The 24025-nt window shown below is 32.3% G+C and overlaps 4 protein-coding genes and 2 long non-coding RNA genes across 10 annotated transcripts; 4 read left to right on the forward strand and 2 right to left on the reverse strand.

Annotated features, from left to right (window-relative positions):
• LOC104789995 lies at positions 261-2724 on the reverse strand. Of its 2 annotated transcripts, XM_010515680.2 has the most exons (6): positions 2467-2724; positions 2067-2226; positions 1367-1906; positions 834-1287; positions 677-758; positions 261-576 (listed from the first exon to the last, which is right to left on the reverse strand). In XM_010515680.2, the coding sequence occupies exons 1-6, from the start codon at positions 2494-2496 to the stop codon at positions 370-372; spliced, it is 1473 nt and encodes a 490-aa protein (XP_010513982.1). In that variant the 5' UTR covers positions 2497-2724; the 3' UTR covers positions 261-369. The 2 variants fall into 2 exon arrangements, with proteins under 2 accessions (XP_010513982.1, XP_010513983.1); XM_010515681.1 differs by lacking the exon at positions 2467-2724 and having other exon boundaries at positions 2000-2084.
• On the forward strand, positions 4504-5314 carry LOC109133259 (extensin-3-like). The gene has a single exon (XM_019246243.1). It carries the CDS (start codon positions 4619-4621, stop codon positions 5312-5314), a length of 696 nt encoding a protein of 231 aa, XP_019101788.1. The 5' UTR covers positions 4504-4618.
• Positions 6387-6810, reverse strand: LOC104790002. The gene is made up of 3 exons (XR_768593.1): positions 6773-6810; positions 6522-6676; positions 6387-6418 (listed from the first exon to the last, which is right to left on the reverse strand). It is a non-coding gene; the product is annotated as an uncharacterized LOC104790002 (long non-coding RNA).
• LOC104790003 lies at positions 9437-11172 on the forward strand. The gene is made up of 3 exons (XR_768594.2): positions 9437-9806; positions 10554-10715; positions 10831-11172. It is a non-coding gene; the product is annotated as an uncharacterized LOC104790003 (long non-coding RNA).
• Positions 14197-16770, forward strand: LOC104790004 (tobamovirus multiplication protein 3). The gene is made up of 11 exons (XM_010515688.2): positions 14197-14581; positions 14702-14792; positions 14872-14924; positions 15013-15105; positions 15193-15264; positions 15375-15447; positions 15556-15601; positions 15896-15959; positions 16046-16099; positions 16247-16324; positions 16419-16770. Exons 1-11 carry the CDS (start codon positions 14402-14404, stop codon positions 16509-16511), a joined length of 897 nt encoding a protein of 298 aa, XP_010513990.1. The 5' UTR covers positions 14197-14401; the 3' UTR covers positions 16512-16770.
• On the forward strand, positions 20463-23971 carry LOC104790005. 4 transcript variants are annotated; one of them, XM_010515691.1, is made up of 4 exons: positions 20463-20704; positions 20821-20895; positions 20981-22084; positions 22895-23971. In XM_010515691.1, the coding sequence occupies exon 4, from the start codon at positions 22895-22897 to the stop codon at positions 23894-23896; it is 1002 nt and encodes a 333-aa protein (XP_010513993.1). In that variant the 5' UTR covers positions 20463-20704; positions 20821-20895; positions 20981-22084; the 3' UTR covers positions 23897-23971. The 4 variants fall into 4 exon arrangements, with proteins under 4 accessions (XP_010513993.1, XP_010513994.1, XP_010513991.1 ...); XM_010515692.1 differs by having other exon boundaries at positions 20845-20895; XM_010515689.1 differs by having other exon boundaries at positions 20821-22084.

Below are 24025 nucleotides of genomic sequence, written 5' to 3' on the forward strand. Positions count from 1 at the left end.
AAAAATTGGTAATGAAAAGACTAATTTGCTGAAATCGAACCAAAAATTCAATCCAAATTCCATACCAAAATCAAAGCCTTGCCAATCAATTTGGTAAGGACTTTATTGAACCGAATAATTCGATTTAAACCAAACCCTCTCTGCAAACCGAAATTTTTAATCGAATTACTCGGTTTCCACCATCATAACTCAAGTTGGTAAAACCGAATCATCACGATTTGTGAACAAACTTGGTAAAACTTGAGTTCACACGAAGCAACTAAAAAAGTTCACAAGAAAGTAGTTTTAAAAAGCTTTTATTATACAAATGATAGAAAGATAGTTCTTGAGAATTAACAAACACCACATTAAGGATTGGATTATATGTTATTAAGAACAAAAGCTAAAGCAAGAGAACAACAATGAAGGTACTTTGCCTGTTCTTCTGATTTGTTCAGCTTGTTTCTCTGTTTTAGCTGCCTGACGATCTTTCTTTGCTTCAGCTGCTGCTCGCTTCTCCTCTGCTTTGCGCTCGATTGCAGCTAGTTTCTTCATCAACCGGTCTTGCGCTTGTCCTTTAATCCTCTCAACTTCCACCTACAATATCAAGAATTCCACCAATCATAACTCAAGTTTTTACCAAGTTTGTTCACAATCATGACTTGAAACTTAAGTAGCTATGTTTAGTGTACTTTACCTCAGTTTTTTTCATCTCGGCTTCAGATTTTGCTTTTTGATGATTCTCCCATGCTTGAATCTTCATCTCTTCGCGTCTGAACCTGGAGATGACAAAAGTCATATCAAAGTTTTAATGAAACAAGAGAACTATAAAAAACAATGCAACTTTCGAGTACCTAGCCATGTGCTTAGCCTTTTCTGCTTCCTCCCACGCGGTAGCACGAGCTTCAGAGACACTTTTAGAAGTTTGTAGAGAAGCTTTGGTCTTCAGTGATGTTGAAGCGTCTTTGTCTTCATCCTCTTTGCTAGCCCAAGCAGCAATGTTTAATTTACCAAGTTGAGTACCCAACACCATTATCTCTCTCCTAGTGTTCATTTGAAGCTCTTTCTCTGACAGTTCCTGCTTAGTCATAGGAGAAGCTGATGCTTGCCTCCCTGGACTTGAAGGTTCAGAAGATATAGGACTTCTGATTGGCGTTGTTGCCCTGATCGGTGTCCCGTTTCTTGAAGGTTCTTGGCTAGCTATAGGAGTCATTTCAGTCCCCATGTCTCTCATCGATACAGATCTTACTGTTGAAGGCGGCTGAGCAAACGCAGTTGCAACTGACGAGTCATGTCGACTGAGATTAACTGCAAGCAAGTAAACTTCGGATTTAGAAGACAAACAAAACATACAAACTGAATAACTCAAAGAGACAGCTAACACCACCTTCAGTAGAGTTCTCAACCATAAGAACCGGTTTGACATATGAATCCGCAGCTGTGTATGAATCAACTTCCCAGCTAACAAACTTGTGTCCTGTCTCCTTTCTCATTTCGCTTACATCTATCCGTTTTGTGTCAGGTTCTTCAACCGTTCTTTGATCAGCAACTTCAACAATCTTCATAGAAGTCTGGCGACCAAAGCTAGGCCCTTTCCTCGAACCCGGAACATGAACCTGTCCTCCAGTCTTTGGTCGGTTAGCTGTAGGACTAGCAATCCATTTCTGAGCATCATCCCATTTAGATGGAGCCGGTTTAGAGAATGATCTAATAGGCAATCTTTGAGGAACCTTTTCCTTATCAGTCTTTTGAAACTCAAAGACAGATGATGCAGCAGGAACACTCTTAATCTCATTCACATTATCATAATCAAGACTCGGATACTCTTGAAGACCCAAACTAACAGCTCGAGCCATCCCTGAAGTAGAACAATCAGCAATCTCACTCACAACATCAACATCTTTACAATCATCTAAACCACCAGCAACTGCAACATTTTGAAGATAAACAAAAGCAAAGCTGAGTTAAGACTAAGAGAGAGAGAACACATACATCAAAAAGAAGCAAACTTTAGATTTACCCATTAAGCAAATAGAGTCAAAAAGCGTTATTAAAAAGGGTATTAAGAAATGATTAAGGGGCTCCACCATAAACCCTAGGGTCATCAATATGATTAGACCCAGATCTCATTGTAGGAGGATTAGAGTCTTCTTCTTCTTCTTCTTCTTTCTTCTTTCTATCAACACCTAGAAGAAGCATACTCCTTAACTTCCCCGGTGAAAACCCGCCGCCGCTACTAGTAGTAACCTATTAACAAAGCCCATCGGAGAGAAAATAAGAGTTTGTTATTTAAACTAAAAGCGGAGATTTTATTTTTCAAATCAAAGACAGAGTCACAGAGAAGAAGAAGTGATTTGAAAACGACAGAGATCAAAAGAGTTAGCTAACAAATCAAGGAAATGCCAAATCTGGCTTTTGATTTCCCTAAATATACGCAAAACCCAGTTTGGGAAAACGTGAAACCGAAGCAGGAAAAAAAAATCTCACCTGGGTCTTTCCGATTCGTTCGTAATCCATCGAGAGAGAGAGAGAGAAACTTAAGAATCGTAACTTTGCTTTTGGTTCACTGTCTAGTCTTAAAAACTCAAATCTCGAGACCAAAAAATCCTAAAAGGGAGTGATGAAAAAAGAAGATATTGGTAGATTGTGATTATATCAGAGAGCATTATTTTGAAAGAGTACAGTGATAAGAGAGAGAGCTTGGAAGCTTGTGAAAGTACATACAGAGACTGATACAGTGTGTTTTTTTTTTTTTTTTTTTTTTTTTTNCATCTAACTAAGAGATTACAACCAAATCCAAGATATATTACATTCGCCTCTATAGAATTGGACCAAAAGCAAATGCAATGGTTGATCAAGTACAACCCTGGAACATTAGGCGGATCCAACGCTATCTAATCGATTACCATTGCATTTTTTAACCACAACGAGATAGATAACACACCACAATTCGATGTGAAATCATCTCTTAAACCACCTAAATAAACTCTATGACACGAAAACAACTACCAACACAGAAAAATCTAAATCCTATACTGAATAACATATCAAATCCAAGCTATTAGAACCTTATGATCTGCAAGTAGAGCTTGACCCAATAGCATCAACGCCCAAAAGCGCAATATCAGAAGAAGTTGGTTTCTCCGGCTTTCATTGTCTCGGTCCTAAGCCTAAAACGGACCGAACGTCCGACTAAACCGACCAAGAGAAGCAAAGCAAAACTAGCAGGAACACTGTGTCTTTCTTTACTCAAAGCTTCTCTCTTTTTAATTTTTAAGCTGACATCAATATAAGGGACATTCACAGTGATGGGGGAGCCTTTTAAGTTAAGCCACTATTGTGTTTGTACTCTCTCCCTATAGCCCAAAAAAAAACGTTTCTATTATTCTCACTATTAATAATTTTGTATCTCAAATCATAATTCTTCACATTCAAAATTAGTTGCTATTTGGATCGAATTGGTAAGATAGTCATTATTAAGCTAAGACTGTAAGTAAATTATTATACTGTATGTAGGTAATTTTGTTTCACTAAACATTATGTATTGATCAGAAGTATATATTTTAATTTGACCTCAAAGAATATATTATCATTACTAAAAATAAAAATGGTGGCCTCGCAACCGTAGGATGCTTGCTGTCTTTGAAGGCCCGCCCATACGCAAGGCCATACGGTCAAATGGCACAGTTGACTAAGATGATTCCTATTATATTATGACACAGCAATGGTCCTCGACCAATCCAACACAAGAATGCCAAGTCCGTAACTAATCACTAGGATCATGTATTGTATTTATTCGAATGGGAGAATAGAGATGCGCTTCAAGTGAATTCACTTCCAATTTCCAAGCAATTCATTCAACGTACTCACATGTGGAAATTTTGGAGAACATGTTAGTTAGATTATGAATAACTTTTTTTTTCTTTTTCTTTTTGAACTGAATGTAAATTTTTTTCAAACAAAAAATACAGTTTGGTTTTTCTAAGTTCTTTGATTTCATTTCACTTAGGTTGTTAGTTTTAAAACCAAACATTTGCATTGTCCTAGCTTAGTGTGCAAACTCTATTGTCTATTTCTTGTGGTTCGATCATAAGTGATATAATGATATGATCACTAGTGCGTTAGCATATTAATTGGTAAAATTCACTACAATCACTTCTAAGCTTAAAACTATTTTATATATAAAAATGATTTACAAAAATAGTAAAATAGTATGCGTTTATTCATGCATACTATTTATACTTCCGTAAATTTTGTGGGACAAAACAAATTTTGAATTCGGTACAATTTGAACCGCTTGGTCTAATTATATGAACTAGAAGTCTAGAATTGATGATAAATTTTAGAATTATTTCTTTAAAAAAAGATTTATTGGATATGTTCATCAAATAAATGGAAGCATATAATTTATAAAGGACTTTTATTTATATTTTCCACAAAAATCATAATATATATTCAACTAATATAACTATATTGCTATATATAGAACATACAATTTAAGTAAAATAATTAATATATTACCTTACGTTTTTGGTCAGCATACAATTATAGTCAACCAAATAATTATGTTGCTTCATCTTATCTATGTCACAACAATATATAAGAAAGGTTGGGTAAAGATTTTTAACACAAACAAAAAATGAAAATGATTTTCAACCTCTCTCTAATAAAAATAGTGGTTACTCTGCGTCCTCTTGCATTTGGTCTTGTCCAGGCTAGGTACCCAACTTCCTCAACTGAATTATTTCATTCTATACCAGACAGAAGTGCAAAAACATCAGTAAACCAATATCCCGGCGTGACACATCCATTTTTACCTCCAACACATCCACCACCACCACATAAAAACGTGAAGATGTCAACAAACCAATATCCAGGTGTGATACATCCATTTTGTCCTCCGTCACACGGAAAACATCCACCACCACCACATAAGAACGTGAAGATGTCAGCAAACCAATATCCAGGTGTAATACATCCATTTTGTCCTCCGTCACACGGAAAACATCCACCACCACCACAGAAGAACATGAAGATGTCGGCAAATCAATATCCAGGTGTGACACATCCATTTTATCCTCCATCACACGGAAAACATCCACCACCACCACAGAAGAACATGAAGATGTCGGCAAATCAATATCCAGGTGTGACACATCCATTTTTACCTCCAACACACGGAAAACATCCACCACCACCACATAAGTACGTGAAGATGTCAACAAACCAATATCCAGGTGTGACACATCCATTTTTACCTCCATCACATGGAAAACATCCACCACCACCATCTAAAACTAATAATATACATATAGTTTTGTCTTTCGGGTTATAAAAGTTACACCCCATAAACTCATATGTTTTCTAATTAAAATAAATGTAATACATGACAATGTAAAACTTGTTTGATATTATTGTCCATTTTCGATCATAAATCTACATTACCTATATATTAATTAATAATAGGGAAGCATTCTTAAAAATTATGATGAGGTGTCATCACGAGAGAGCTCGAAACACCATTTAGCTAATCACCCTCATTAGTTAATATTAATTACAATTCATGCCATTATATATATATCTCATTAAAAAAATTTGTTATTTTCTAAATTTAATAACATTCACCTATTTCCTAACATACTTTTATAAACATTTCAAAATTAACATATAAATATAATGTCTAACTCAGTTATTAAAAATAGTAGAACTTATCTTTACATTAAAATACCAAAAAAAAAATCTTTAAAATACAAAATGATTACATTTTATTAAAATGTTGAAACGACCCGACCCGTTTTTTTTTAAATAACAAATAATTAAAATATTAATATAATATGATAATAAACAACTAAGCTAGTGGTCTCATACCCACTAGCCACCTAACCACAATCACACCAAACAGCGGAAATAATAAAACCAATTAACCAATAACCAATATCAATTAGACCGTAATAATTTCGAAATTATAAGCTAAAGATCCAATCAATATAAACCATAGAACCAGAAATCCTAAACAACATTCTAGGACTCAACTCTAGCAACCTAACAAAAGCCAGACAACAACCAAACGAGCCACTAGAACATCCTCCTCTTCATTGCCATGATCCCACGGTCACTGTTTGCCTCTACCTGCACCACAAACACAATGAGATGCGTGAGTATTACCAGAAATACTCAGTGAGGCGATCCTCCCATCTACGAGCTATACACACAAGCAAATCAAGAGTACAACTACAAATAAAATATAACAAACCAACCATTTAAACAGAACAACCAATAACACTTTCACCACACCTACACATCATCACACAAAACAAGTCATACAACTCAATCGCTTAGATAAGCTCATGGTCACGCACTCACCTTAACAAGTGATTCACGAAAATAACTACAACAAAATGAGAGGTTCTCCAATATCCAAGAACAACCAAACTCGCTCCTACAATGAATCACAACAACAAACAAACAAACATTGAAAACAAACTGATAGAAAAATCAGAAAAGAACAACCTCACAAGTGAAACTACGAAATCAAAACGAACCGTTAACTTTCTAATCCCTCCGGTGAAACGCAAGGTCTATAGGTCCAGAAATTTCCCACAAAATTTCAGCACGATCAGATCTCAGATGAAACCGCAATTGATCCCGAAACACCCGCTGGTCTCAATCCGTGAATGCGAAAAAACGCCCCATGAAACTGTCAATATCTCCTAGAATATTAACCCAAATTCACTTCTGTAAAAAGGCGAATGTACGAAAAACATTTAGCTACAACCTTACCAAAAATCAGTACCTTTCAAAACGATTTGACCAGTCGAATCCTCCTTCTCCCAAACCCTGACAGTTCTGTTTCTCTCTTAACTCTAAAGAAAAAGCTTGATCTACTTCTCTTTCTCCTTTATACCAAATAACCAATACTTAACTCTCTTTATCTCCCTCTCTCTGATGACAATGTTGACCAAAGCACAAAAGAGGAGGAAGTGTCGACAAAAAGAAAGAGAAATAAGGGTTTTTGGTTTAATTAAATTAAACCAGAATTTAATTAAACCAAAATCAATTCCTTTAGTTTTCCCTACATCACAATTTTAGAAAGCGGATGTTACAAATGTCTTCCATACCAAATTATATTACATAATTTTTGAATATTAAATTAAAATACTAAGATATATTTATATATTGTTAAATACTTATAAATTTCATTTTGGCTTCTACTGTTAACCATTAGAGGAACAAAAAGAACAATGCGGAACGGAATAAACAATTTTTGAAGAATGAAAGGAAAATATGAAAGGAATAAACAAAATAATAAATGATGACCAAACAATAACATCTTAAAATATATATTAAATATTAATAAATGAAATTTCAATAAAAATTACTAATACTTCTTTTAATGTATATAAAATGATTTTTCATTTGATTTTAAAATATATTAAACTTTATATATGTCATGTTAAAAATTGATAGTTAATATTAACCTACAATAAAAATTTAAGAGTAACTAAAATATATTGACTATTCATACAATTTTCAAATAGAGCCTTAATATTAATTTAACAAGAGCCTTAAAATCTTATCCACCACATTCAAATATATGGAAAATATATATATATATATATATATATATATATATATATATGGAAAAATGATTACCAGGTACATAAATGATTGCCAGCTATAATTTTCTGATACTTGTATTGATTGTATGTGTAGCCATGTGTTGGCGTATACTTCATATAGCTGGCAATCATTTTTCCCAAATATTTTACGGATGACATAATTTTACACAAAATAAATGTAAATAAAAAAAACAAAAAAAGTTAGTTCTATATTTTTTTTAAGCAAATGAATCTTAAATCCCAAATAATAATTTTACTCATAATAATTTTATTTGAATGAATTTATTCCGCACATATTGTGGGTTATTACCTAGTATTACTTTATATGTTTTATAATTATTATTACTTTAATATTTAATTTTGATTTCACAAATTATTTTATTATTTACAAATTAAATTTACTTTTAATTATTTTATTACTTGTATCTAGGTAGTAAAAAAATCCATAATGATTAGTTGTTTTGTGGTAAAATCAATTAAACATAAATTACCATAATTGTGTAACTTAATCATAGTATTTACTTTTGCTTTCTCACTTGATTAGGCAAAATCTTTCATCTTTTTTTTTTTTTGGGTCTGTGTCAAATTTATCATGCGAGCTTGTGTTTTCCTATATCACAAAAGATGATTTCCTTTAGTGTATTTAATGCATTTTCTTTTTCAAAGTCAAATATCAATTTAATGTTTTTACTTTTACAATACATAATTATTAAATGTATATATGCAATATTGGAATTAAATATCAGATCAAAGCTAAATTAATGTTTACCTTCAACTTTATGTCTCTATATAACACTCCATCGTGTATAAACATTTTTAATCACAAACAAAAATATGAAAATGATTATCAACCTCTCTCCAATAAAAATAGTGGTTACTCTGCTTCTTCTTGCATTTGGCCTTGTCCATGCTAGATACCCAACTTTCTCAACCGTACCAGACAGGAATGTAAAAATATCAGTGAACCAATTTCCAGGCTTTACACATCCATTTTATCCTCCAGAACATGGAAAACATCCACCACCACCACATAAGAATGTGAAGATATCAACAAATCAGTTTTCAACTGTGACATATCCAGTTTTACCTCCAAAACACCGAAAACAGCCAGCACCACCATATAAAAATGTGAAGATGTCAACAAACTAATATCGATACATATATTTTGTCTTTTGGGTCATAAAAATTACACCCAATAAAATCATATGTTTTCTAATTAAAATAAATGTAATAAATGACAATATAAAAATTGTTTTGGTATTATTATCTATTTTCTATAATAAATTTATCTCCTATATATTAATAGCGAAACATTTTTAAAAATTGTGATGAGGTGTTGTTGCTAGAGAACTAGACACACTAATTAGCTAATTATCCAAATAATAATTTTATTTGAATCAATTTATCTCATACATATTATGGGTTGTTACATGGTATTACTTTATATGTTTCATAATTATTGTTATTTTAATATTTAATTTTTATTTCATAAATTATTTTATTATTTACAAATTAAATTTCTTTTTTTATTATTTTATTACTTGTATCTAGCTAGTAAAAGAAAACCCATAATGATTAGTTGTTTTGTGGTAAGATCAATTAATCATAAATTACCATAACTGTGTAACTTAATTGTAGTATTTACTTTTGCTTCCTCACTTAATTAGGCAAAATATTTCATTGTCTGTGCAAATCTATAATACCAACTTGTATTTTCTTATAGGGAGATTCTCAAAAATAGCACAAAATTAAGTTTTTCTTCCAAACACAGCACCCACTCAACAATTTTCCAAAACTATAATTTAATATTAAATAAACTAAAATTATTAATAAAATATTTAATAAAAATTTTCATCTTTCTCGATTGTTATCTCTGAGATCTCAATTCACCGGCGGTTCCAAACGGAGAACGATGAAGCAGACAAAGAAACGATTCCCATGAGCAGCCAATCCAATCCTTATTTCCCCACAACCTTGAAGCATCCCAGATATCTCCATGAACAACAAATACTTTTTTATCTTCATCGAGATCTCTCCGTTTAGGTGCCTCTTAGTCCATATTTTTGATAGAGAAGTTACTCTTATGATTCCTGCGATCTTTCATGATTTTGATGCTATTATGCTTGCTTAATTGATAATCAAAAGTCTGTTGGTTTCAATCTCGCGCTGCTTAGTCTCCCATCTCTTCTTCCCTGCTAGCATTTCATGGTATGTGTCTCTTTCCTCTCCAGATTTTCCCATCTCCTTGTTCTTGTGTTTCGTTTGTGGCTTGATATCAAAAATCTTGTTTTGGGTTTGTGAGGGGTTTGTTTTGCAGGGGAAAAGAGTGTTATAGGCTGGTATGTGAATTAGCAGATTTGATTTGAAAGGTTTCGATTTCATTTGAAATGAACATCTCTCTGAAAATGTTAGATCTTAGCGTATTTGTATATTCTCATGGCTGTTCATCTTCACTGCAGTTCTATGGATTAGATAATTGGCTTTGATTGCTTATATGGTTTGATGATGAATATTAGTTGCATCAGATTCTTAACATAGAGTGATTAACCACATGTAAGCTCATGTTTTCATGTGCCTGGTAATGTGATATGATGTAGATGGTAAAGATTGATCTTTTTCTTTTTCATTACTTGCTTTTTGATCAGTGGGAAAATGTCAAAGGATGGTGTGAGAGATATAAAAAGTCATGTTTGTTGCGTGTGTGAAGTTGGTTTTTTGTTTGTATTTTCAAATCATGTTTTTTTATAGTGAATTACTGGGAATCTACTTAGTAAGTTGAAGTAATGAACGTCATATGAAGTATTGTCTTATTTTCTTTACGTTAGAGCATTATGTGAGAAAGCCAAGGAGATATTAATGGATGAAAGCAAGTTCAAGTTAGTTCTTGGTCTTGCTATATATGCTGAGCTCTGACTACTGTCTGGTTTCATATTTTTTTTGCATTTGTTGTCTCAGGAAATTGATAGTATACCCGGTCTGATGTCTCAGGAAGACCTTCCTAAACTCCATGGAAGCTTTGCTAAGTAGTTGTTCAACTCGTTCAAGTAGTTGTTCCCATGGAATCTGCTCAATCTTCTCTTATCTTGGCAATCTCATCCTCGTTCAGAGTTCGAAGTCGTACGTCTACTCTCTCTCTCTCTCTCTCTCTCTCTCTCTCTCTCTCTCAAATTTGATCATTGTCCACTATTTCCCTGAAATTCTTCTTCTTCCTCTGAATCTTGTTATTTTGTAGTTGTATTTTGAAAATTCAGGAAGCATTGTTGAGAATTCAGGAAGACTTTCCTCAAACATATTTCCAGATTTCAATTTTTATCCCAAAAAATAGGATTGAAGATTTCTCCAAGCTATGTGATGTATCTACATACGACACAAGATGCAAGTATTATTTGGATATAGTTAAAGAGTGTGTTGACATTTCATAGGTCTATATTCCTTTTATCCAGTTTTACTTTATCTGTTTTTAGACATGTATGATGTTTGTGAAACATTTTTGGATTGTTTTTGTACTTGTGTGATGTTTTTGTGCCATGACAATGTCATATGTTTCTGTGTTAGCATTTAGTTTTAACGGTGATTGAACTATATAAATGATTCTATGAAATTCAGGACTAATTCTATGAAATTCAGGAAGGAATCTATGAAATTCAAGAAGGCTTACTTGAACTTCCAGATGATCTTCATATTTTTTTTTGGATTTTCTAACATCAAGATGTGCATAAAAATAAAATCATTACCACTTACTAATTGAGTAATCTACTAATATTTGACACATTGAAGCAAAACAAAAAAAAATAATTTAGAAACACATTTATTTAAAATTTAGGAAGGATACAATAATATTCAGGAATGATTCATTGCAATTCAGGATTGTTTTCATAAAAAAAAAATTGAAATATCATATGAGATTACATATTTAAAGATGGTTCCTGTATAAACCTCATAATGTTTGAAAATAATTTAATGCATAAAATTCATCATATTAGAATAATCTGTGATACATTAAGACACCACAAAAGAATAGAAGATTAAAAACTCATTTCTTTAAATTAGGAAGAATTTCATAATATTTAGGAAATCATACTTGAATTTTAGGAAGGATTTCCTGAATGTTCAGAAATCTCAGAAATGGTGACGAACTGTTTACTCTCACCAACTGTTTCTATAACTTATTTTTGTATAGATCTTTACACACACAAACTTATTTACTCTTACCAACTGTTTTGTTCACAATGATATTATATGGAACAATTGGTATGCAATAACTTTGGCAAGAAGAGAAGAGAAGCTTCTATTGTTTCTTCTGAGTAAATTTAGCTCCATAGCTTCGTCGGATAGACACACAAAAACCATTCACGCATGACTTTTAAACTAAACAATTTAAATATTTTTATCTTCTCAAAAGAGAAATGGGATTAAATACATGAAAAATCAGAGAAACAATAACCGTAGGAGACTCATGATCAACGTAAATTAGCATGCTTAAAATTGAGGATGAACATTAGTCTCTATAGAAAAATCAAATGCAAGTGCTTGTATTGCAGACGTCACAGAAACAAAATCAAAACAAAAATGATTAAGAGGTAATCTAGAATCAGACCGAACAGTTTGATTCACCTCACCTGGATCAATACATCGACCTCTGTGAATTTAATACCCATCAAATCATGAATAATCACCTAATTAATAATCATCAAATCAGGTTTGTTTTGCTCTTAATTTCGATAATTAGAGTGACAGATTTTGTCGACGAGATCTCAATCTGATCCTTCACGGTGGCGTCAACGTACGGGAAACAACACGCTCTCTCCATAAGAAAGCCACTATCATCATCTCCTCCTTCACCACCAGCTTTGGCTGTTAGAGCTCCTCCGGCGAGGAAACCGAGTCATGAATATCCCTTGGCAGCAGAACTAGTTTATCGGTCTGCTCTTTGTCATGCCTTTGGGATTCTTCTATCTCGTTCTCTTCTCTTACCTTAGCCTCGATCTGATTTCGATTACACGCTGGCCTCCGCCGCTGGGTCTGGTAAAGAAAGTGCTGAGCTGTGTTTCATTTCATTCAATACCTTTCAAAATCTGGATGACGATTGCTGGAGGAAGACGATCCTGGAGATGACGATTGTTGGAGGAAGACGATCTGGAGATGACGATTGTTGGAGCCACCTCATCTCGCCGGAAAAGACGTCGGAGCATGTTGACGAAGTTAATGGATTTGATATCACACAAAATCAATAATTTATTTTGTTATATAAAAATAAATAATAATTTGAATATATAAAAATGCTAGTTTTGGAAATTTGAGAGTGTATGCTAAAAACCTAAAAATAGTGCTATTTTAGGGTATTTCTTTTTCTTATATTACAAAAAATGATTTCCTTTAGTGTATTTAATGCATTTTTTTTTTCAAAGTGAAATAACAATTTAATGTTTTTATTTTTATAATACATAATTATTAAATGTATATATGCAATATTGGAATTAAATGATTAGATCAAAGCTAAATTAATGTTTACTTTTTACTTTATGTCTCTATATAATATTCTATCGTGTATAAACATTTTTAATTACAAACAAAAATATAAAAATAGTTATAAACCTCTCTCCAAATAAAAGTAGTGGCTACTCTGCTTCTTCTTGCATTTGACCTTGTCCATGCTAGATACCCAACTTTCTCAACCGTACCAGACATGAATGTAAAAATATCAATGAACAAATTTCCAGGCGTGACACATCCATTTTACCCTCCAAAACATGGAAAACATCCACCACCACCACCTAAAAATGTGAAGATATCAACAAATCAGTTTTCAAGTGTGACATATCCAGTTTTACCTCCAAAACACCGAATACAGCCACCACCACCACATCAAAATGTGAAAATATCAACAAACTAATATCGATACATATAGATTTGTCTTTTGGGTCATAAAAATTACACCCAATAAAATCATTTATTTTCTAATTAAAATAAATGTAATAAATGACAATATAAAAATTGTTTGGTATTATTATTTATTTTCTATAATAAATTTATTTCCTATATATTAATAGTGAAGCATTCTTAAAAATTGTGACGAGGTGTTATTGCTAGAGAACTCGATACACTATTTATCTAATTATCCAAATAATAATTTTATTTGAATCAATTTATTCCATACATATTATGAGTTGTTACCTGATATTACTTTATATATTTCATTATTGTTGTTATTTTAATATTTAATTTTTATTTCATAAATTATTTTATTACTTACAAATTAAATTTCTTTTTTTTTATTATTTTATTACTAGTATCCAGCTAGTAAAAAAAATCTATAATGATTAGTCGTTTTGTACAATTCAAAGTAAGATTAGTTAACCATAAATTACCATAACTGTTTAATTTAATCATAGCATTTACTTAGGCAAAATCTTTCATCTTTTTAGTTTGTTTTTTTTTGGGTGTGTATCAGATTCAAATGTATCATGCCAGCTTGTGTTTTGCTCTTTATCCACATGTGCCACGTGTAGCAGCGTGTCAGTCAACATTCATCAACAACTTCAATCTCTCGACTGATTTTACCGGCTATCTCCGGTTCTCACTTTAATTTATTTTCTAGACATTTTTTTATTTATTTCGTCTCTCTCACTCGTCTCCGACGTCGGCCGTTTCTTTTCCATTTTTGTTGTTTTTCCAATTTTTAATTTCGGGACAAAAAAAAACAAAAAGAAAAAAAAAAAAAGAGGTGATACGAATCGAGACTTGTCATATGTATGTGTTAATTCAAAAACAAGATCGAGAAGGAATCTGAATCGTTTTGTTAGATGAGAATCGGCGGTATTGCGTCGTCGGCGATGATGATGTCATCTTCTGATGTGGTGGAAGCGTTGAATCTCAAAGAAGCTTCGAATTGGTGGTCTGATGTTAACGAGTCTCCGATTTGGCAGGATCGTATCTTCCATGTCCTCGCTGTTCTTTACGGAATCGTTTCCGTCGTTGCTGTGGTACGCTTTTTTTTTTTCGTTTTTTGGATTATTTTTTGAAAATCATCGTCGCTTTTAGGGATTAGATTCTTCGACGGGATTGGTGTTTGTAACAAACTAATATATTGAGGTTTGGTTAAGATTCAACTTGTGAGGATACAATTGAGAGTTCCGGAATATGGATGGACGACGCAAAAGGTCTTCCACTTTCTTAATTTCGTTGTTAATGGAGGTTGGTGTTTCTGCGAATTGTGTGATTTAGTATTCAGTGTGTTCTTATTGATTGATTTGGTTTATCGTTTATTTTCTAGTTCGTGCTGTGGTGTTTGTCTTCAGGAGAAATGTGCAGTTCATGCATCCAGAGGTCAATAAATCTACATCTTGAACAAATTACATACAGAAATGTGCAGTTTAGGTCAATAAATCTAAATTTGCAAATGTTATCTTTGTAGATTCTGCAACATATCTTGCTTGATATTCCAAGTCTTGCTTTCTTCACCACCTATGCTCTTCTCGTTCTCTTCTGGGCTGAAATTTACTATCAGGTATGAATATCTTTGTATATAGCTATGTTTCTTTTATTTATGGTATCTTTGGTTTTGATATTTGGTCAACACTCTTTTATTGGACAGGCGCGTGCAGTATCTACTGATGGACTGAGGCCAAGCTTCTTCACAATTAATGCAGTTGTATATGTAGTTCAGGTATACATTTCCCACTCTTTTAAGAATTTTGTGCAACTCAAACTTTTTGAAGTTTATTTTGTTGTGGGATCTTGTGCTTACTATATTCTCCATGGATGTATTACTTCCAGATTTGTCTTTGGTTGGTTTTGTGGTGGAAGCCTGTTCGAATTATGATAATCCTATCTAAGATGTTCTTTGCAGGTAAATTACCTTCGATCCTATTTCAACCAAGCATAAATATACTTTATCCCTCTTGCTATATAATCCATAGTCCTTGTCTCCACCTCTTTTGCGAATTTATAATTGCAGGTGTTTCATTGTTCGCTGCCCTTGGATTCCTACTTTACGGTGGAAGGTAAATCTGTTGCCACTTGTATATTTGTATATGTACTACAATTTGACATTACCATAGTTTCTACATTACCACTAGAACTGTGTTGTTACAATTGAGGGTGAGATCACAAATTGTGCTTATGTTGCTTGTGCTAGCAGTCACAGTCACTTGCATTCTTTTCCTACTTTGATGCGTAGCTAGACTAGATTCCATTGGTGCTAAAGCGAGTACATTTGCATTATGCATACCATTGAAAATATCTTGAACTGTGATTGTGCTTGATATTTTTGTCCTTTTATCTTGATCTTATGGCAGGCTTTTCCTAATGTTGCAAAGGTTTCCAGTAGAATCTAAAGGGCGCAGCAAAAAGCTGCAAGAGGTGAACCATCATAAGTATAACCAGTCAACTCTTTATTAGTTGCTGCGTCTTGACTGTTTACGCCTTTTCTCTCTTATGTATGGTAGGTTGGCTACGTGACAACCATATGTTTCACTTGTTTCCTCATCAGATGTATCATGGTAAAGACGCACACAAACACATCGTTTTTGTTGATATCTATGAATCCTTATCTTCTTGGTTGGATTACCTTCTCTAATATAGACTATAGTCGGTCAATTTTAGAGTTAACATCTAACCAAAGCTTTTGTCATTTAATATGGTTTTAGATGTGCTTTGCTGCTTTCGATGAGGGGGCAAACCTTGATGTGTTAGAACATCCCATCCTCAACTTCATATATTACCTGGTAACCTTCTCTCTTAGCTGAATCATATAATCTCTGATCATGAACATCAACATAACTTTTCCGTTTGTAATCTGATCCTGGTACTTATTTACAGTTGGTGGAGATATTACCGTCTTCTCTGGTCCTCTTCATCTTGAGAAAGCTACCACCAAAACGAGGCATTACACAATACAGTCAGATTCGCTGAAAATGTAAAGACAGGACAACTAACTGATCAGATGAAGACCAAGACCGTGTATGTTTTATGCTTGTCTGTAATCAATAGAGGGAAAAGCATTAGATACGGAATGAAATAGATGTAATGCTGATTAAGTCGTTTGGTTGATGATGGGAATGAAATCGCTTAAATTTTTGAAAACTGGGTTTTGTTCCCTTTACATAAAGGTCATGCTGTAAAAAAAGTTATATTAAAAGAAGAAAAAAAATACATGGGAGGATTGGGCAGATTTGTGTTGAGACCTACTCTACTTAATTCACTGTGATAAAAAAAGAGTTTTCTATTGTTGTGTGTCTTGAGTCTAAGACGCATGAGAAGCAAAAAATGTTACCTACGGATGGAAGATGAAAGAGTTGAAATGTATCGGTTCCAACTCGATTCGTCCTAAAATGTATTATTTGTAGTACATTGAGTTTCATCACAATTTTAATGAATATATACACAATAGATCCAAACACATAATTCAGAAACGAATTAAAATTTTGAATAGATTCTTACTAAAGTGTTCTTTTACATTACGAAACCCATCTAATTTGTCGAGATATATTACCACAAGACAATTGAGGATAAAACGCTATTTTTCTTTGTTCTTGCGTTTGTTTTATTGGAAAATGCTAAACCGTCCAATTGAAGTATTTAATAAATCAACGGTCAATCCATGTATCTATACTAGTATTTTTGCAGCAGTTTTTGCTCAAAAATCTATATTAGAAAGTTTTTGCATTTAATGTCATTGAATACTTATATTCATATTCAAACAAATTTAGTTAATTTTCTCTACTATCCTTATAACCAAACAGAATTAAAATATTTTAAATATCCTATATATAATATTCTATAATTAGTATAGATATTTAGAATATTTATTTCATATTAAAAATTTATTCTCCTATCATATTTTTTTGATTTTAAAATTTAAATGTAGTGAATCATCATATAATACATAAAGTTAATAAAAATGTGTATTTTTCCTGCATATATAGTGATTTGAATTTTTTAAAACGAACATATATTACTCGATTAATAGAATAGTGTGTGTTCAACATACATATATAGTAAATTTACCGTATATAGTAAATTATAGAATTTTAAGAAAATTATAATTTATAACTGATATATCTAAACTTGATAAAAAGCTTAAAATTATGAATATTTAAACATGCTAAAATTTTAAAATAACACAGACGAGTTATATTATATGACGGGTTATATGACGTTACATGATTGAATTGATAATAGTAAAAAATAAAATATCATTAATATGATATTTCAATACAGGTTAAATCCTTATTTTACTATTTTAACAACACCATATAAAATATGTCGAGTCAAACTGATTTAATTAAGATTGTATTAAAAAAATTTATCGTGCGGTATACCACATAGCATAATCGAGTCATAATCTAAAATTGTTGTGCAGTATACCGCAAGTCATAATCTAAAATTAACAAAAGAGTACATTAGCAAAATTAGTATTAAAATAATACATTAATAAAATAAAAAAAACTTGTCATGTGGTGTACCGCGGGTCATAATCTAGTAATTATAGCCGTTAAAAAAACGTGTTATGATATACTAGGTTCAGACCCGCATGTACGTGCGAGGTTATGTTTATAAACCAATTTATTTTAGTATTTATAATCAAACTCATACTAATTGAGATTCTAGTTTGATTTTTGGTTTAGTTTATTAATGTTTGAAAATTTGAAATAATAATAGTTTCACCAAAATTATAAAATTCGGAACAACATAATGGTTGGACTGATAACAAACGAAATCAATTGGTTAGATTCTATTAAATCTGTGAACTATCAAATCAAATATATAACTGTTAACAATAATGAAAACCCGTTTGAGACAAATACAAATATACACCTGTTCTCAAATTTCTGTTGCATAAAAGAATACATTCCCAATATGGGACATTTTGAATATGAGACAAATTTGTATTTTTGATCGAAAACAGGACGGGACCGGACGAAAACACACATTCTCAAACTCCCGTATGGAATAAACATAAATATAATTCATAGTATATTTATATATCATGCGTTATAATAAAAATATTACAAAATTAATTGACTTCTTTATTCTTATTATTTTATATATGGTTCACCTATATTAGATTATGTTTTTTTGTTCAAATATTTTTAACTGTTATAGAACATATTTTATGTATTTTTTATTTTTATTTTATTTTGAACTTATGCTAGTTCAATTAGAAATAGTAAGATTTATTTGAGAAAATTAAATGTATTTTATCATGTAATAGAACATGTCAAGAATTAGAATTATTTATTTAGTATGTGTAAACATATTTATTTAGTATAACATTCGTAACCCAAATTTTTGTCATTTTAGTTTTTGGTTCAGTTTCATTTTGGTTTATGAATATTTGGGTTTTTGAGAGTTAATCAGTACTTTAAGACTTGGATCAGACCAGCGGTTGGCCTGGAAACAATTAAAAATAAGTAATAAATAAGAGAACATAGGCATATATATTTTGGACATATTGTATCCACCAAATGTAAATTTCTGTTATATAATAATTTTTAAAATTATTATTCGTTTGATAATATTTATATTAGTCTAGCGGATAAGAGATTGGGCAAATAATATTCGTATTTGGTTGTCAAAAATAAATAAATAGGGAAAGCTTCTAACAGGATATCCGTATTTTCGTTTGAGTATTTAATTTTTACAAAATTATTATAAAATTAATGGAAATTATCCAAACTTTCTTTATATATTTTTTAAAAAAAAATTATTTCTTTTTTTAATCCAAAAATAGCTGAATTCTACAAAATATATGTTCTTAAATTAACTCTGACCAAAATTATTAAGAATTTGAAAATTGAATGTTGTTATCTAAATTTTCTAATCTCATGTGGTATTTTGCAGAGTAATCTTTTTTTTTTTTTTTTTAATTTATAGACTTTTTAAAGATCATGATGACTTAAGGTACTCATGTTATAAAGTTTTACTTTCATGTGTGTTGCTTGTTTTCTTTTCCATATACATCTCAAATTATAGTGCCATTTTAAAAAAGACTGTTCACATCATATATTTGAGAAAAATAAGAAAAATAATATAATTTAATACATACACTTGATTACAAATTTACAATAAGAAAAATAATATAATACATACTCTATTTATAGGCTGGAAAGAGTCAGGCTAAACATTTTTTACGTTTACGTTTAAAAAACAAAAATTTATATAAAATCTTTTAAAATTTTATTTATTTTTCAGTTAATGCATATACAATGTGTTTGAATCTATATGGATGATTTGATTTGGATAATGAATTAATTGTCTAGATTTTGCAATTCCTATTAAACCGATAAGAGTAAATATATAAGGTTAGTTTTAGAAATAATCCCTAAAATTCTGTTTAAATTAAAGTTAAGTTATTTTCATATATACTATTCGAATTTAATTAGATGCAGTTGTTATGGAATCTTAAATGATAAGTTTTATTAATTGCGAAAATCTCTTATTATTTTATAAAAAATTTAATTACTATATAAAATTCAAGGAATTGTTAAAATAAATAATTTCGTTTTTATTATAATATTTAAAATTTTCATTTTGTAATCTTATTGGCTGTATTTTTTTTATATAGTGAAGGTATGTCAAATATTTGAATTTATTATTTGTAATTAATATAGTTTCTTAAAATATAAGAATGTATCATTTATAGTTAATATAGTTTCCTAAAATACTGGAATATTTTGAATTATTAAAAAAGTTAATCATTTAGTTCTTTAATAATTGTTACCATTGTTTTAGGGAAGTTTATTTTTTTTTAATTATATAGACAAGTTAGTTTGTTTGGCTATACACATCATGTTTTTTGTTTTTTTTTTTTTATCTCTAAGTGTGTTCTCCATTTAATAATATAGATAGATACCACAAGACCATTGAGGATAAAACGCTAATTTTCTTTGTTCTTGCGTTTGTTTATTGGAAAATGCTAAACCATTCGATTGAGGTATTTAATGAATCAACGGTCAATCCATGTTAATTCTAGCCGTTAAGGAAACGTGTTATGATATATACAAAATCTCTCACACTTTTATTTTGTAAAACAAAATTTTCACATTGTTTCCTCCTCTCTCTCCTTCTGGTTCTTTCGAAAGAATCAATCCTTCAGACGACTGGTGAGGAGATTAATTTTACGATTAGATCTGTATTTCAATTTCAATTTCAATGTCTTTGTATCACGACTTATACAAGTGTTGTGTAATCGTTCTTATATATGTTTGTATTGATCTAGGGTTTTGATTTTGGTTTGATTCAGTCACGAAACTAGTACAATCGATTTGGGCATCTTCTTCCTCGTGGTGATTTGGTTAGGTTTCTTTCCTCTCTGATCATCCTCTTCGTGTTTTCTTGTTTAGGGTTCTGAATTTACTAATCGTTCTTGTGATGTACAGATCTAGGGTTTTTGTTCTGTTTGGTTTTAATTCGGCAAGAAACTATTTTAATCGGCAGCTTGGTTTCTTCTTCTTCTTCTTCTTTCTCCTCCTAGTCCTGGTTGTGATTGATTAAGTTTTTCTTCATCCTCTCTTCGTGTTTCTTCCTTTTGATTCTCCTCTGATACTAATTTGTTCTGTACTTATAACTTTTGTTGTAGGGATATTTGTTTTTGTTTTGTTGTATGTTTTCAAAGATATGAGGATTGAAATCGAATGGGTACAAACAATTGATCAGTTCGATCAGATTTAATGGTTTTATTTAATTTAAGCATTTGACTTCTTCTGTACCATTGTGATTTTGGAATCAAGATTTTTTTGTTTTTGTCTTGGTGTACTTGATCGAACACCAATAAAAATTTATTTAGTTTAATAAGAATCTAGATGTTGTAAAATATTTAGTGGACTCTATAGACTGGCCCGCTCACAGTCCATTAGGACATGGTCTTACGGCCCATGTACAGTCCGCGCATGTACGGCCTATCGGCCATTGCTTTACGGCCCATGGCCTATTATATATTCTAGTCGGTTTATGGGTTTTAGCCTTTGTACTCTACTATATATACTTGTAAACCTCGACATTCATGAATAAGACTAAGAGATTTCATCCTTCAACTCTCTAGTTTCATAACACGTTATCAGCATGATAGCCTCTAAGGCCAGCTGAGAAAACCCTAACCCTAAAACCCTAAAAGCAGCCGCCGCTTCCCAAACCCTAAAACCCTAAGGCAGCCGCTGATTCTCTTCTCTCTTCCAAAAACCCTAAACCGTTTTCTGTTCTTGCTTCCATCCGAGACTAAAAATCTTTCTGTTCGAAGATCTCCTTGTTCACGAGCATACCTTAAGCTCGTGATCAAGCTTCTATCGATAACTTGATCGAGGTTTGTGGTCCGTGTTCGGGGGTGAGTTCGTGTGTTCGCGGTACGTGATTCCGGACGAGAGAAGTACAAAGGAGCGGTTCGTGGTTCTGTTCGTGGTCCTGTTCGTGGCCGTGAGCGAGAGAGAGGTAAAACCGAGGTCTGTTAGCTCCCGGTCCATATCCAGTCAGATCCAAATCGGTGAAAGGTAAAGATATGGCCGAACCCTCTTAGAACCCTATTATCGAACATGAACATTAACAAACTATTAAACCCTAATACATCCAAGTACATAAACAAACAAACCTTAAAGTTCTATCCATGTAAATCTTAAAATCGGATTGCATAGGGCTGTTAGGTTGTTTGTAAATTGCACCAAACTTTGTCAAACTTAAAATCGAATTTGGTTGTTTGAATTGTTTGTTGCATAAGAGCCTAGAACTTGAATTTGTTAAAATCGAAAATTGTTAAATTGTTCTAGGATTTAAAACTTGGATCATTCATGCATCATAATTAAAATTGGATCATTGTATAGGATGTTAGAAAATCGGCTGCATGAATTCATCCTTAGGATTTCTTAAACTCGAAAATTTAGTCTTTTGTTCTAGGGTTGAAAATTTCGATTGAACTAAAACTTATATTAAGTTCCTACAAACATTAAAACATGAAATTGGAAATTAAAACCTTGGTTAGGATAAGTTCCTAATCAATTATAATAATTATCTAAAACCCTTGAAACAATATTTACTAAATCTTAAACTAAAAGGAAATTTAAAAAGTAAATCCTATCTAGAAATAAGGAAATAGTTGCATGCATACATATTTGCTTTTGTTGTCTTTGCATGCATGATTTTAAACCAACGAAATCTATAATAGGCAAGGCATGTTTCGGTCTCCAATACCGCATGGCCTAAGGCATGTTTTGGTCTCAAATACCGCATGACCTGAATAAATATTTGTTGCATGATTCGATCTCAAATATCGCATGCTAACTATCGGTTGTCTATCTTATATGCAGATGGCAAACCTCAAAAGCCTAGACTATCCCATCTTGCAAGCTTCTGGAAAGAACTACTTGGAATGGGTGAAAGACACCGAAATCCACCTAAGGTCAAATGGCCTAGCTGGTTGCATTGATGAGGAAGTTGAGAGCACTGACAAGAAAAAGAACAAGTGTCTCCAACATATGCACCATCACATTGCGGAGAGTCTCAAGAGCCAGTACCTCTTCATAGACAATCCACTCGCCCTTTGGACACAGCTTAAACGCCGTTACGGGCACCAAAAGACGGTGCTCCTTCCAAAGGCCGAGTTTGATTGGAAAAACCTAAGGATCCAGGATTACAAATCCGTGGAGGAGTATAACTCTGAGCTTTTTAGGATTGTCTCACTCCTTAGGTTATGTGGAAAAGAGGTGACTGAAAGAGAGCTGATAGAAAAGACCTTGTCTACTTTCAGCCCTAACAATAGAGTTCTTCAGCAACAGTATCGGCATCAAGGTTTTGCCGATTATGGGGCACTCATTGAATGTTTACTGCTAGCTGAGCAGAATGATGAGTTGTTGCTGATAAACAGTGCTATGAGACCTCCTGGTACGGCCCCATTACCGGAAGCAAATAAGGTTGATTTGGGAAAGAAAACTGCAATAGAGTCTAAGGAGCCAAAAGTGCCCCATGAGACCAACTACGTCCACAGAGAAAGACACTACGGCCAAGGCCGTGGTGGCAGAGGACGTGGTGGCCGTGGCGGACAGGCCGGCCGAGGAGGCCGCGGACGTGGTGGTAGGGGCCGTATGTCCTTTAAACCACACACCAAGGCCAAATCGGTCTGCCACAGATGTGGTATGTCAAACCGCTGGTCCAAGACTTGTAGAACTCCCAAACACCTCATTGATGCATACCAAGAAGTTCTAAAGAAAAATCCGGAAGCCAACTATGCGTACATCGATGATGAAGGAGACTTCGATCATGAGAATGACGACTTGCTAGAGACTTCCGATTGCCTTCATATGGATGATTGATTTTCGTTTTAATTTTGGTTTAATTTCAATGCTTTTATGCTTTATTTTCCTTTCTTGTATTGGATGATTATTTTAAATGCAATGGTTTTTATTTTATAATTGTCTTATTAAAATACAAAATTTTGTCCT

Source organism: Camelina sativa, chromosome 6 (assembly GCF_000633955.1).
Source record: "Camelina sativa cultivar DH55 chromosome 6, Cs, whole genome shotgun sequence".
In the NCBI taxonomy this organism is placed as follows: Eukaryota; Viridiplantae; Streptophyta; class Magnoliopsida; order Brassicales; family Brassicaceae; genus Camelina; species Camelina sativa.